Source organism: Drosophila subpulchrella, chromosome 2R (assembly GCF_014743375.2).
Source record: "Drosophila subpulchrella strain 33 F10 #4 breed RU33 chromosome 2R, RU_Dsub_v1.1 Primary Assembly, whole genome shotgun sequence".
NCBI classification, from domain to species: domain Eukaryota; kingdom Metazoa; phylum Arthropoda; class Insecta; order Diptera; family Drosophilidae; genus Drosophila; species Drosophila subpulchrella.
The window spans coordinates 1,766,493-1,781,795 of NC_050611.1; the positions used below are offsets into that span (position 1 = coordinate 1,766,493).

Genomic DNA, 15,303 nt, shown 5'->3' on the forward strand with positions numbered 1-15,303 from the left:
TAAAATAAATGAAGATTTGATGATTGAAATAAGAATCTTTAAGGAAATTTTAAAGGTTTCCAAGGAGTTGCGACGAGAATTCGGTAGTATCTATTACGATAATATAGAAGAGTTGGACATCCTGAAATGGCGCTTGGTGGATTTTCAGAGCGAAAACAATATCGATTCCCATCTCTTTGATATTGAAAACGTGGAAAATCGAATCACCGAGCTGATGATGAAGACAACCAAGTTACAACACCAAATTGATCTTCACGATGCGGAAATCGAAAATAATCCGCTGTCACGACTGCTACTGGAAGTTAAGGAGATGATTTTTCGTATAAGGGATTCAGTATCAGACTTAGAATGTCTTAAATTTAATGGTGAGGCAGACCAATGTGAGTTGGTCAGCGCTATGTCTCGCGAGGACGACCCTATCTTAATATTTAATCTTAAAAATAGATATGATGCAATATCATTTAATATTAATAATTGGGCAACTCTATTGATAAATCTTAAAAATTGTAAGATATATTATGAATATTATTTGAATGCGATTAATGAATAATTTTCTGAAATAAATAATTTTGAAAATATACAAATAAGAATTATGTATTACTCATGGGATATTATCACAAAAACATTATTATCTCTGTTGGCTTAATGATTTTTAATAATTTAATTCTAAGAATAAAATGAACTCCAAAAACAGTTTTTGAAATTTTTTAATATTGTTTAGAAGAAAAGAGACGGAAATATATTGTGCGTTAAAGATACCTTGAGTGTCAGTTCTATGAGGTTGTAAACCAGTGTCTGAATGGTATGGAGTTGGAAGCCATTTGTTAAAAATTGGTATTTACCAGCGGGAATCTGTGAAATCAATAAATTGAATTGTAGGTAAGTCTTGTCTTTTTAGAGTCTGATATCTTTGACTATATTCTGCTAGTTACATGTTATGAGTTAATATCTGGGATTTCGGGTGCTCAATAATCCCATAAAATGATAAAAGTTTAACAACCTACTGTTAGGAAAAGATCAGAAATATAACGAAAATAAAGTAGAGGATGCCATTAAAGAGGGAGGTCAGAACCAGTTTAAAAATTGTGTACATTGCTTAGAAAGAAAAAGAGAAAATCAAAAGAAATGTACAGTTTAGGTAGCTGGGGCAGCCATTGGTAAAGTCAAATCTGTAACAGTGGTGGGTGTGGCTAGGGGTTGAAGCATGCAATACAATTCCAAACCTGTTTACATGATGGATAAAAGGATATTAGTTAGAGAAAGATGGAAATATCTTAAATATGAATTACAAGTACCCATCTATGTTGCGGAGGTTGGTCGGGGTTGGCAAGCCATAATTTTTAAATATGAGGAACATATATTTCACCGGTGGGGAATTAGAGAGATCCAAAAGATCAATTTTATGAGAGAAGACTAATACTGTTTTTGGTAAATTAAATAGACACATGAAAACTAATTACTCAATTAGTTAGAGAATATCAAACAACTAGATTTATCAAGCATTTTGATGGAAAAATCTAAGTATTAAATAAATAAATATTTTTTTATTATCCAAATAGAAGAAATTTTCGTTTTTGGTCAAGGGATAATATTCCAGGAATTTTTCCATTACCTTGACCTTTGCGCCTGCATCAAGGCATTTTAGCAATCCTTTGTAACAACTATTTGTGTCGTTGGTACCAGTTATAATTTGTTCGCAAATAAAAAATACTTTCCTAATTATATATTTTATGACCTCTTTTATGAAGGGATAATATTCCATGAATTTTTTCCAATACCTTGACCTTTGCGCCTGCGTCGAGGCATTTAAGCAAATCCTTTGTAACAACTGTTTGTGTTGTTGGTACCAGTTATAATTTGTTCGCAAATAAAAAATGCTTTCCTAATTATATGTTTTATGACCTCTTTTATGAAGGGATAATATTCCATGAATTTTTTCCAATACCTTGACCTTTGCGCCTGCGTCGAGGCATTTAAGCAAATCCTTTGTATCAACTGTTTGTGTCGTTGGCAACAGTTATAAATGGCTCGCAAATAAAAAATACTTTCCTAATTACATTTTTTATGACCATTTTTTTATGACCTTTGCGCCTCCGTCGAGGCATTTTAGCAATCCTTTACACCATCACCTATGTTTATTGTAGGTAACCAACTTGACTCTGGGGTTATGGTATGGTTAGCAATGGGTGGTTTGCTTAATGGGATTTAAATTATCGGTGACAAATTTATAAGTGAAAGTCACAGACATTTTTGGACAAAGGATACAATTGGTCATTTAGGTGTGGGTATACACATTTGTTATGGTGATAGAAAATGGGATAATCACAGTGTTTTTTCTTTTTTACTGTATTACGCCGGAGTGATTTCAATTACTTTCCCAATTATAGTTAGTTTTAAATCGTTTTTGACATTCATATATTTTGTTCTTTCTAGACATTTTATTGTAGCTTATAACTATAGTTATGGGATGTAAGGCTAGCTAGTTAAGATTACATTTATTATACCTACATAAGATGAAAGAACATGAAAAATGGAAATGTTTTATTTTAACAATATACTAGTTAAAGTGGATGATATTATTATATATTCTTAATATCTGTCATTATGAATCAAAATTGTTTATCAAAAGAGCTTCTAAACAGTTTTTAGACAGCTTGTGAACAATTTATTTCTTAATTAGTTTTACAATCACAGGATACATCTTCCCCCAACATAATCGGATATGTTCCTCTAAGATTTATATATCAGTCTTGAGATATTTTGGCTTTGCGTTCTTTCTCATGTACATAGCAAACACATTGAAAATCAGAGTGTAAGTTTTTACTTCACATCGAAAGTCGTCTAGTGATCAAGAATTTTTGATCATTCTTAACAAAAGACTATAAAAGCTCGTAGACGTTAATAACAACTAGTAACCAGCTAATAATAATTAGTAAACATCAAGCAAACAGATACTAAACATATAGAAACCCGATACTAAACAACTTGTATACATCTACTAAACAACTTGTATACATCTACTAAACATATAAAACCAGATACAAAACAGCTAGAAAACAACTTGTATACATCTAGTAAACAACTTGTATACATCTAGTAAACAACTTGTATACATCTACTAAACAACTTGTATACATCTACTAAACATATAGTAACCAGCTAATAAAAACTAGTAAGCAACTAATAGACATCTACCAAGCAGATAGTAACCATCTAATAATAGCTAGTAATCAAAGTCCAAGCAGCTCAACCGCCATCATGAATCACGAAAACCAGATGAGTATTGTAATAAAAGAGTTTATTAAACTTATTCAGAATCTTACAACAAAAACCGATATTACCAGGTCCCAACACCTCTATCATAAACTTGAATCAGAAATTAAATTGAAAGACGCTCCTATGCTAGCTAATGATGCTTTCGAAATATGATATAATATTATTATGGGTTAGAACAAATGAATGCTTTAAAAATAATCCAACATCGGAGAAAGATTACATTGTGAGACCTATTTTACATCTATCTATGGGAACCAAGCGAAAATCTGCGTTTGGAATAACCGACATGTTTCTTACAGAGGGATTGAGTAAGAAAATTAATTATATACAAATATACATAAAATATAATTAATTATGAATTTAATGAAATATGTTTACAATAATTAAATATATAAAAAAAAATATTGAATTATCCTACAAATTTTGCTTCTGACTGTAATTAAAACTACAGGTACAAATGAAGGGGAAGTATTTTATTCAATTTCCTTGGGTCTTGGGCATGTGACTTTGATGACGGTCAGGTAATGATATTTCACTGAAAGTGTGTTTGGCTAACACATCTTAGAAACTTTAACTTGTGTTCTTTGATAATTCTTAATAAGAGACTATAGCATCTCATAATACTTGTTAACATTTAGTAACCATCTAAAACCAAGTACTTTACAGATACTATACAGATAGTAACCATCCAAAACCAAGTACTGTACAGGTACTATACAAAAATTAACCATCCAAAAACAAGACTAAACAGAAAGTAACCATCAAAATACTGCTAGGTAACAACTAAATACAACGTGTTCAACGTGTCAAGTCCATGTCAATATGAGTACTACCCTAAAAAATTATATATCTCTGGATAATCTTCAATGTCAATACCTATTAAATTCTGGATGGAGCAGTGGAGATGAAATTTCTACAGGACCCCACTTCATCTTTTCTGTACCAATCAAATTTTGTTGGGATTGGCTGAGGTTTATAAAAAGTTTTGTTAAATTGTAAACACGAACTAGTGTTGATGCTAACTAAGAATCGTGGTGAATCTTGAACAAACCAGAAATGAAAAAACTTTTTAACTGAAAATTACGAAAAAAACCTGGAAAGTTCCACATGTAACTCTGAGCTATTTTGCAAAAATTAAGATGTATGATATTATTAAAAGTTGTGTAAACCTACCAATCGCATTCCAGAGTTGGGATTTATATGTTAACCCCAAATTGGGGTATGGGAATCAATAGAGCTGAAATGTGAAATTGTCGGTTTACCTTGAAAAACCAAGATTTGCCATAATTGGATTTACACTAAATGGAGAACTTATCACAAATAACTTATCAAACTTGAAAGTTCACATGAATTCCGAGTCATTTCCATAATAATCTGAATGTCGATTTTAGTAAGAATTAGTATGCTCACCTATATGAAATGTATACAAGATTTCAATCTAGTTACTATAATCGTGAATCAAAACCATTTTTGACCCCAAATGAATTTAAATTGAGAACCCCTATTATTGTGGTTGATCTTTCATATCAAAACGAATCAGTAAAAATTGGTCCTATTGATGTGAGAATTTCAATAGAACTAAAGACACCAAGTCATAAAATTTAATCTGAATGTTGATTTTAGTAAGAATTAGTATGCTCACCTATATGAAATGTATACAAGATTTCAATCTAGTTACTATAATCGTTAATCACAACCATTTTTGACCCCAAATGAATTTAAATTGAAGACCCTTATTATTGTGGTTAAGCTTTCATATCAAAACGAATCAGTAAAAATTGGTCCTATTGATGTGAGAATTTTAATAGAACTAAAGACACCAAGTCCTGAAAATACCCAAGCTTACTGTCTCTTCATACATGACCGTTTAGTTGAATATAACCCACTAAACGGACTAGTACAACGAGTTGTTTAACATTAGAAAAATGTTGAAAGATATTGTATCGATTGATGTTCAAGGTTTCTTTGATAATAATAATAATTTTATTCTAAAGGAAATTGGAATTGTATTCGAAAAAGATCCAAACTTGAATAATAGTTTTTTAATAGAACCACCATATGATTTTACTATGCTAAATACCAAATCTCGAAAGACTGCAATTTGGTTAACCAATACACATCACAAAATATTTTGGAGTGATGGAGAAAATAGATTTCCACAAACTCGAAAGTATCTAAGGACAATTACAAGCGGAAAACAAATTATTTGTAAAGGTGTGGAAAAGAAACGATTTCTAGAGAAGTTTTTTGGGAGTCGTCAGCTCATTGATATCGAGGAAATGGGCTGTCCGTCATTAAACAGGTTTAAAGGAAACCGGTTTCCCTATTGTGAAACACACCTTAAGGGCGGGGTTTGTGCTCTTAACAATGCATACATTATTTTGACATTTTTTAAAAGTAGCTCCAAAACAATAAAATAATTTTTATACATCATTTTAAAGTTGAGACTAGATGTGTAAAGACCTATAAGAAAATAAAATTAACCAAATAAAGTTTCATGAGGAAGTTGACCAATTTATTAAACAATTAAAAGGACAGTTAATTGGTCAGCATTTTCAATACCTTCTAAACACAAAAACTATGTTCATGAATCGAGGTGGACATGATCTCACTACTACGAATTATGGTGAACACTTTACATTTTGTAATCCAGAAATGACGTCGGAAACGTGCGCCTGCTTCTTCTATGCAAATCGTCGGAATCAAAGCAAGAATCAAATTAATTTCAATATATAATCAAACATGTTCGCAATACCAATATAAATGAATAAATGTATTATTATGCTACAAAATAAACTTCTGACTTTTTATTTCGAGTTAAAATTACAGGTACGGAGAATGGAAAATATTTCCTTGACTAAGATATGTCGGCTATTTGCGAGTTGTTGCGCGGTAGTGATTTCAACCCCTATTATGGGAACGTATTAGAGCTAGCAGTCAGCCGTGAGGTCGTTGGCGTGAGGCCGATGATCTTGTCAATGGGCGTGCGCCTTCAGACTTGTGCATGTGTCCCTTTTATTCCGGTCAGGTAATAGACAGGTGCGCATGTTCGGGTAGCTCTTGCTTGAATCCCTTTTTTGATATGTTTATGACCCGTTTGTGGAAAGGAGAGAATCTTAGAGAATTTACCAGTTAAACCTTCTGGGGCGGAAACAAAAATGTCTGTTTGAAAATATTCGACATCTGAGAATTATTAACTTGTGAGATTCATTTTATTGGGGTTCTTTTGATTTCTAAATTAATTTTACAATCATAGGAAACGTTATTCCCCAACATGATCGGACATGTTCCTCTAAGGCAACCATCTTTAGATGTTTTGGGTTTGCGACCTTTCTCACGTGCACAGCAACACCTGCTGAATATTAATTGCTAATAATGAGGAAAAGGATACATGATCAATATTGTCACATGGGGATGTGGGGAAAGTGTGCGACCTTTCTCCCGTGTACAGCAACACCTGCTGAATATTAATTGTTGATAATGAGGCAAAAAGGTCACGTGATCAGTATTGTCACACGGTGGTGTGGGGTTGGGGCAATTAAGTATACTCTTTATAGACATGATCGTGACATTTTTATGAGTTCAAAGTCCATTAAAATCACTTAATTTATTGGATTATCCTAATTGTCCCAGAACCCGCATACGTTAATGAAGAGGCGGGGGTCATTAATATGTTAATCAGTGAGAGGCGGGGTCATTAATATGCTAATTAGTAAGGGGGCGGGGGCCATTAATATGCAAATTGTCCCAGAACCCGTCTTTCCCAACTACTGCACTTTGTTCCTCTCGTTGGCCTGCAGGATTCGACTAATTTAGTGGCACGTGCAGACACTTAAGAACCGGTTCAGCCAACCCAAAGTCCTCCAAGCCTTTACAACAGTTAGCATGTGGCTTCTGGGAAATTTTAATTACGAAATAGGAGAAAGTTTTTCTGGTCAAACTAATACACATATGTAGCTGCGGGCATAAAGCAAAATTTGAACCAAAAACAGAACGGACTCCCTTTTTGTGCCGTGACCTTTTGACTTCGTGCACACAAAGTCCCACAGTTGGCATATCAAACAATAGAAACTTACCTGGGGAATTCGGAACAACCTCAATAAATTGGCAACTTGAATAGATGTGACCGAGGAAGCGGCGCCCACCACCCCTGATATGACCTTTCGCACTTGCGTCTTATTGCAATGATATTCCGCGTCATCAATATTGCTGATGGATCCTGGAAGCAGAAATAAAAGAATTCGAAGCATTTTGAGTTTCATTCATTGAATTCTGTTTTATCAATCTGTTAAAGGTGAATTTCGGCGAAAATTGTGTTGTTAAAATGAATTTAACTTGTTGTTGTTCCTGCTTTTGCTTTTATGGGAAAACAATTTATATTTCATTCTGACATTTAATTGTTACCGGCTTTTATCTGTAAAATTTAATAATAGTTTGGAGACTTTATTCACACTTTTAATTAGAATTCAAATAATTAGTTTTAAAGATATTTTTTTTAATATTGATTAATTGTAAAATAAAATTTATGCCGAATGTAATGCTTTTAGGTCCGCATGTTAAGTAAAAGTAGGTTTTATCCCCTACTCTGCATAGGTTTTCTAGGTTTATAACTTTTTGTTTGCAATCGGACGGGATTTACCATTAAGGACCTTGACATGTCAAGAAACTATATAATCATGTTGTAAATGCAGTACATCTGTGAACAGTTATCATTATATCTGGGTTTTAATTGTGTTGTAATCAGTGATCCCTGATCGCACATATTTTAAGTTTAAAGTAAGGCCTAGTATTCAACCTAACGAAAAAACGTCACAAAAATGTTTTGTGGTTTTTTTGTTATATAGTTTTTGGTCTTGGACGACTTTTTGTTAGGTTTAATACTAGGCCTAACACTAGAAACTGTCTATGAATCATTTGAGTTAACTCGAAAACACAAGTCATTAAAACTTTAGTTTGAGTTAAAAACGCTCTTATCTGAGCCCATTGATCCGTTACTAGCAACTTACGAGTTACTGAAAGTTCTCCTTTACGAACTTTAAAGCTGCCGTACGAACACTACCCTAAACTTAACCAATTTCCCAAATTGGTGGGTTACTCGCCACGCCCACCATTATCAAGTGCTGCCAGCTGCTGCACTTAAGTACAAATTAATTAACTCTCCGGCGGGATAGTGGCTTGATTTCGCCCATACAATCGATGCCTAACTAGATTATTATTAACCGAAATGGGGTGTCTGTGTGGGTACAGTGCGGCACAGCTACGAGCGTCGGTATAGTTTACGGCCTGCCTAATCCTGTCAATATAATTCAGTGACTTGGAAAATTATATTTTTCATACGTCATACGCAACAAAGACAGGGGCGGTGATGGTCACGGGAAAAGGGGGGCCGAGATAGAGGGGAGCACAGCACGTCGCTCAAATAAATCCTTGCCGCGCACATAAATAATGAAATTATGGAGATTAGAAAGTGTTCAGGGACGATGACAAGGATGCTGGCTCTGTGCCCAATTGATTATGGATCGTTGGCTGTGTGTGCCGGCCTGAGTGTGTGCGCCCCTTTGTTCGGCCGATAAAAGTAATAAGCGCCATTTTATGTGTCCTTGATCTTCCCTCAGCGCTCCTACGAGCAATCTCAATAAGCCACGCCGTTTTGTCTTGGGGGAATTATGCATATTTAGTTGCCGACAGAGCCCCAGTCTTCCGCCAGGAAATCCCATAATTTATTTATTAATTTAGTTTATTAGCGATGTCTTTGGTGCAAGTTCCCCACAGTTGTTCGAGGGGAAATACATATTTCATACCGCGCAGAGGTAAGCACATATCAACCTTGTACTCCCAGGCAAGCTCTCAAATAACACAAATCCCAGAGATACCGCTATTTAATTTGGCTGAATAAATTTGTAAACAGTTTCCGCCCCGCGGCTTTCGCAGCAAAACAACTGGTGTAATGCAACTGCAACTGAAACTACTTTTACTCACAATGAAATCAACATAAGTTTCAGAACCTGAGGTACACAGCATTTGCATATAAATACGAGAATAAACAGAGGCTGAGCAACGCAAGTACGCTGAAGAGCACAGCAGCAAAAATTCCACACAAAACAAAATTTGTATACAATTTGTATACCTTTGCAGAGGGAAGTTTGCAACGCAGTGAAGGAGATGTTTCCGACCTTATAAGGTATATATATTCTTGATCAGCATTACTAGAAGAGTCGATCTAGCCAAGTCCGTCTGTCCGTCCGTCTGTCCGTTTCTACGCAATCTAGTCTCTTAGTTTTGAAGCAATCGGCATGAAACCTTCCCAAAAGTAGGAACGAGGATCGGACAACTATTTCCAATAGCTCCCATAGGAATGATAAAAAAATTTTTTTTTTTTTAAATGTAAAAATAAAATATAACTAATTATACTTATAATTATATTAAACATATACGGTACTAAATTGAAATGGAACATTATCTTACAGTTTTTGTAATTAGTTTATAGTTTTCTAAAAATCGGAAAGCTCCCACGGAACCGACCTGAAAGCGTATAGAAACTTCGGCGTGCCGAAGCTAGCTTCCTTTCTTGTTTTTATATTTTTCTTAAAAGAAAATTATAAATTGGTTTTCAGCTTGAGAATTAAAAAAATAAATTCAAAAATGCAAAAATGAAGATCGGAAGCTATTTGAATAAATACAAACTTTAATACATTTTGCATATTTTACGCAATTAAAATAGTTGTAGTATTAAATAGTATAAGTAGGTTAAAAAAATTAAATACGAAACAGTAAGATATAGGTAAATACTAATTTTTAAAGTGAACGCAAATATGTCATGTGATCCTATTGTTTCTGTGGTAGCTATACCCTAATAGTATCTTGGTTCAAAAAAGTGGTTACATTAATCACGGTGTAAAAGTTTTAACCGTTGATCCAGGAGTCTAACTCTATCACACTTTGCCATCAAAGACATTGGATTAATTTTCGCTCAAATTAAATAAAAGTTCATTCCATTTGATACACTGAACATTCTGCACTATTTCGAGTACCATTGTCTTTGGTTTGTTGAAAAAGACTTAGCCGATACATTATACCATTGTTGTATATGTTATTCACTACATATTGAACTTGTCTCAGTATGAACAATGCAAAGTAAAGGCACATTTTCTTCTGTGCACCCTTAGTAATACCTTACCTTTGATAAAATCCACGGCCATTTCAAGGCCATACGAGTCCTTATCGCAGTCGTCCAGGATGTGGGCGCCCAGGGTGATGTTGGGCAGCAACTGCTCCCGGTTAATCCTGTCGATGGTGAAGAGCATGGCCTCCAGGGCCTGGATGCCGCCCTGGGGCATGATGGGCCCGCAGGTGATGCTGTCCTCGCGTGAGTGGACCATCATCAGGCCGCCGAGGATCACGTCGCCCTCCACAATGGCCTCCCGCTTGACGGGCCAGTGCCTCTGCGGCTGGGTGGCGAACAGTCTATCGTTCTGGAAGCTCAGCGAGTCCGGCAGGGATCTCAAGAACTTGCCACCGCCGTCCGCCGAGACCATCGGCAGCACCAGGTTGAGGTTCAGGTTGGTCAGCGGCAGGTGGCGCCCGCGATGACGCCCGGAGCGCGGCACCGCCAGGTCAATATTAGCATACCGCTGGTAGTCCTCCAGGTCGAAAAGGTCCTCTGACAGGCCTCCATTAGCCCTTGACGGGTGCCCGCCGTCCGGCGATGGATCATCGCTGGCGTAGTCCGGCGACTGCAGGTGGTTCACCCACTGGTGCCACTGCTTGCCCAGCTGCTGCTCCCGCTGCTCCAGCTCGAGCACCTCGTAATGGCTCTGTCTGTGCCTCCTGCCGTGCTTCCCCCGGTGGTGCTGACGATGATGGAGGTGCTGGCAGCCAGGATGATTGCTCCTTCCACTGCGACTGCGACTGTGAGTGCGGTGGCGAGTGGGCGCCACCCCGTCGTCCTGCAGCTCAATGTCGCCCACCACCTGGCTCTCGGCCCGCAGGATGTGACAGGTGGGCAGGACGACCAGGACCAGCAGCAAACAGATTTGCACGAGCCATTTGCTGTCGCAGATTGTTTTCATATTGGCCTTGGCTGCGGTTTTTAACGCGATATATTTCTCTATTTGAAAGTGCCCGGATTTGGGTGGGATATGTTTCGGATTAGCTCACAGTTCAATTGCTCTTGGCGATATGTGGTACGCATTTTGGGCTTTGGTTGCGTTGATTTCTCACAATTTATAGTTCTTTTTTCGCTTTTGCATTTTGGCGCTGTCTGCACTCGCAATTGGGGGGATTTCGTATTTATTCTGATTCGGCAATAAATATTTTCAACCAGCAGTCCCGCTTCAGATTGTTTGGGTTTACAAAGTTATCGTTCACAAAGCTTTTATGTTAATATCTAATTTAAATAATTGGCACGTTTGAATAAATGTCACAGCAAACTAAAAACGTAGCACTTGTGCTTTGATAGTTTAGATAGTTGGAAATTGTTTTCATATTGGAAATGTTTTTCCAGCTTTAAATTTTGTGAGTCACTTTGAAGTTAATTGCTAACCTCAACTTTATTTCATTTTATTTGAATATTTTGTGCTACATTTCGGTCCTTGTCATATATTTAGCTGGGAGCCATTGTTTCTAGCTTATAAAATTGTTACTTTTTGACGAATGGGTTCCATTAAAAGTACCAAAATATTTTCACTGCCAACCGCAGCCCCCAAAGGCTTTTGGCTCCAAAAGCTTAAATTACTGTCAACCTACCCCGATTATTGGGCTGCGGCGGGCGTGGCCCAAGGGCATTTGCCCATAAAAATGATTGCCTGAGGTAAATTAAATTTGCATAAAATTTTACTCTCCGCCGCAAGACGGGGAAAATGCAAGAAATCCTTTGCCTTGGGTAGTGGAAAAGAAGCGGAAAGTGGGGCTCGCCGGAGGGTTGCCAACGGTAATTAATCAAATTGTTGGCGTCGTAATGAGCTTGTCGGTGGTCCCAGGCCCCGATGTTTGTCCCCCAGCCACCTTTCACCCACTCCCAGTCTTACTCCCCCCACTTTCACTACTCCCGCCCCACTAATCAGCAAACGCGTTAACGCCACTTTAGACAAGGCCTGCAGTTGGAGTTTACAAAATTACTTATCATCAGTGTAATCAGCGGCATTATCAAGGTAACCCGGAGTGACACCGGAGGTCTGGGGGTTAGAGGGTGCTGCGATGGGCTGGGCGGGAGAGGGGTTGGGTGGGTGAGCGGCCCCAGTCTGTCAATGTCGGGCTGTCGCGAACCACTCGGCTTGCAGCATCTGCGCCGCGGGCTTTCGGGACGCATCGAATAATGAGATTGCGTTAAACAAATGGTGCTTTCCCTTTTTATTGCACGTAATAGACACCGGCGGTTGCTTACACGCTCGTAATTTATTTTGATTACATTTGTCGTCCCTCTGTCAGTGGCCCATCCGGAACTGCTCTGCCTGTGATCCCGGGCATCACGACTTTGTCGGATATATATTGTTTACCTAACTATAGCAATAGGCACTTAATTTGGGAGCTGGAAGTCTTGACTAAGACATGAAAACCAGAGCATCACTCACTATTACCGACTATTTAAATGTTCTAAAAAAAATATATATTTGTAGACATTGTTACTAACCATTTTTAACCTATAGCTAATAGAGTTTTTGTAATTTTATTTGTATTAGCTCTAAGAATATTTGAAAATATTACTGAGAAAGATGAGAAATAGGCTAAGTTACTATCCGAGAATTCTTAAACATTAAATTTCCGTCTAAAAATTCTCGAAACTTTAGTCAGGAATTCTTAAGGATATTTCGCCATATTCGAATCACTTTGATTACAGCGAAGGGCACGTAATTTTCCTTTCTTGCTGGAACATTTTTTGCATAACGAACACAGCCCCCGGCTGTCAGTGACACTTGTCTCAACGTGTTGTGTTGGACAATGTTCATGCCAAGGCACTGGGAGAAGGCATCCGATCCCACCCGACCCACGAGAACCCAGCAAGCCCTTCCGAACCCATTTCGTCTGGGCCAACTTAACCCCTCTCCACTCCCATTTGTCATTGTCTTATTTTGCATTTTGTATGGGGACTTTGATTTGATTGAGCATTTGTTCGTTGCCATGTCCTCTTTCGCTGATTTGAATTTTCGTTAAATTTCGCTTTTTTGTCGCTCAAATATTTTATGCATATAAAACGGCCTGGCTTTAAGAACAGCAGACGATATCAATTTGCCGTCGCTTGGCATTCATTCCCTCTCGGTCTGCTGTGCAAATTGATTTCCATCGATAGGATTTACAGTGGCATAAAATTGACGATTTCGCCGAGTGTTCGCGTGTTTGACCTTCGCAGCAGAGTATATATTACCCATCCATAAATTAAGGCAGAGCTGAAAAGTATTTTAATTCGGTATTCCTTTTGCGTTCACATTTAATTTTCGATGGGCACTCGACGCACAATATACTTGGAGCTCTTCACTGTGCAATGTGCATGTTCAAGGGGCGGCTTTTTCTTAATGTATCAAAGGAAGTATGGCAGCTATGTAAAGCGTAAAGCAATAAGTACACTCATTAAGGACCTGTTTCTGTTAGTTTGTGTACTCAATGGTTGCCCTTCAGAAGTACATTTCTGGTTGCACAATTAAATCTTCATTCAGCCCACTTGGCAGCGAGAGGCATTTCATTTCTTTAAACTTGAGCCTTCTTTATCCGTTTTAATTTCACATCTCATTTGCTGTCGTTTTCCTGACAGCCGCCGAATTGCGACATTTGCATAAACTCGTGGGCCGAACAATAAAGAAAATTCGCATCAAATAACATTCAATCACCTGCCAGACACACCTGAGCATTCAGGGCTACGGCTAATGTCCTGGCTACAGGATCCAGCATCCAGGATCAGACATCGCCTTCAATTTGCCGGCAGAAACACAGAGCTAATAGTAGCACATGTGGGAAGGGAAAGGTGTGGCTGCCCCAGAAGTATGCCACTCGCACCCGAATATGAATAATTCGGGGGGAGGGACTTGCAAATGTCTAACATCTCCTTATCCCCGTGAGTTACAAATGTGAGTCTGTGATAAATTTCGTCGACATGCCAGAAACACGGAAAGTTGACAGCCGGGGGAACGGGGGATCGGGGGACCAGGTAGCTGGTAATCACGCCATTTCAAATTCCATATGCAGATACTGCCTCACCCACGCTCCACCGAATTTGTGACAGTTGTGTGAATAATTTTTTAATTTTATTATCGCGTAAATGGATTACGGGCAATAACATTCAGGCCCAAAGTTATGAAATGGGCCAAGTCTGCGGTGAATGATCAATCAGATGACTTTTGCTGGCCTATTTTGTATTCAAGGCACGCAGCAATCGATGGTACACATAAACAAAATATATATACCTCTTAGGCAGGATAGGAATTTTGGGTTATTTAAAAAATACCTACCCTCTTATAGTCTTCAATGTATCTATAGAACTCACTTGGAGGGCTAAAAATAACCGAGTTTTTGGCCCCGTGTAGGCAAACCAATTCAGAGGCCTTCCAAGGGTTTCCCTTTAATTTCGGTTCTGTTTGTCTGCGTGCTTAGATGGAATTATTAGAGGTCCCCGGAGGCAAAGCGCGTCAAACACATGAAATCAATTACATTTCTCTAATGTAGGCACAGCTGCCTTTCCTTTTTCTCCGGTCCAGAATGTACAGGCCTTCTCGAATTTCCCTATTTTCCGCCCAAACGGGGGAAATCTCAGGTATTTGCGAGCTAATAAAGTTTGCCTTAAAGTATTTGGCATAAAACTTCGCCTGCGTGGGCCGGGGTTATTTGTTTTGATATTAGTGGGTCCTAAGCATGCATGACATGCCTTCCATCTAGTCCATTCATATTTGCTTAGTTCAGCCGTCTGGTGGGGAGTCCTCCAAGGAAGAGTCCTTACACGTGGCCCTCTGCGCATTGGTAAGCAATTTCCATGCCCGTATCAATAATTTCCTAGGTTTTATTGTTATTTGCCAGTATTTTTATGTATTTGCCAAGACGAAC

The 15,303-nt window shown here is 37.9% G+C and overlaps 1 protein-coding gene across 5 annotated transcripts in view; it reads right to left on the reverse strand.

The window, feature by feature from the left end:
• LOC119551748 (metabotropic glutamate receptor 2) overlaps window positions 1–15,303 on the reverse strand; it is a 114,836-nt gene that overhangs the window by 23,826 nt on the left and 75,707 nt on the right. For 3 of the 5 annotated variants that reach the window (XM_037861273.1, XM_037861272.1, XM_037861274.1), the window contains exons 2-3: window positions 10,454–11,662; window positions 7,353–7,495 (exon numbers count right to left, since the gene is read on the reverse strand). In XM_037861273.1, coding sequence (XP_037717201.1) covers window positions 7,353–7,495; window positions 10,454–11,345 — 1,035 coding nt within the window. In that variant the 5' untranslated portion in view covers window positions 11,346–11,662. The remainder of the gene's footprint in view (window positions 1–7,352; window positions 7,496–10,453; window positions 11,663–15,303) is intronic. The other 2 variants (XM_037861271.1, XM_037861270.1) reach the window with 1 other exon arrangement.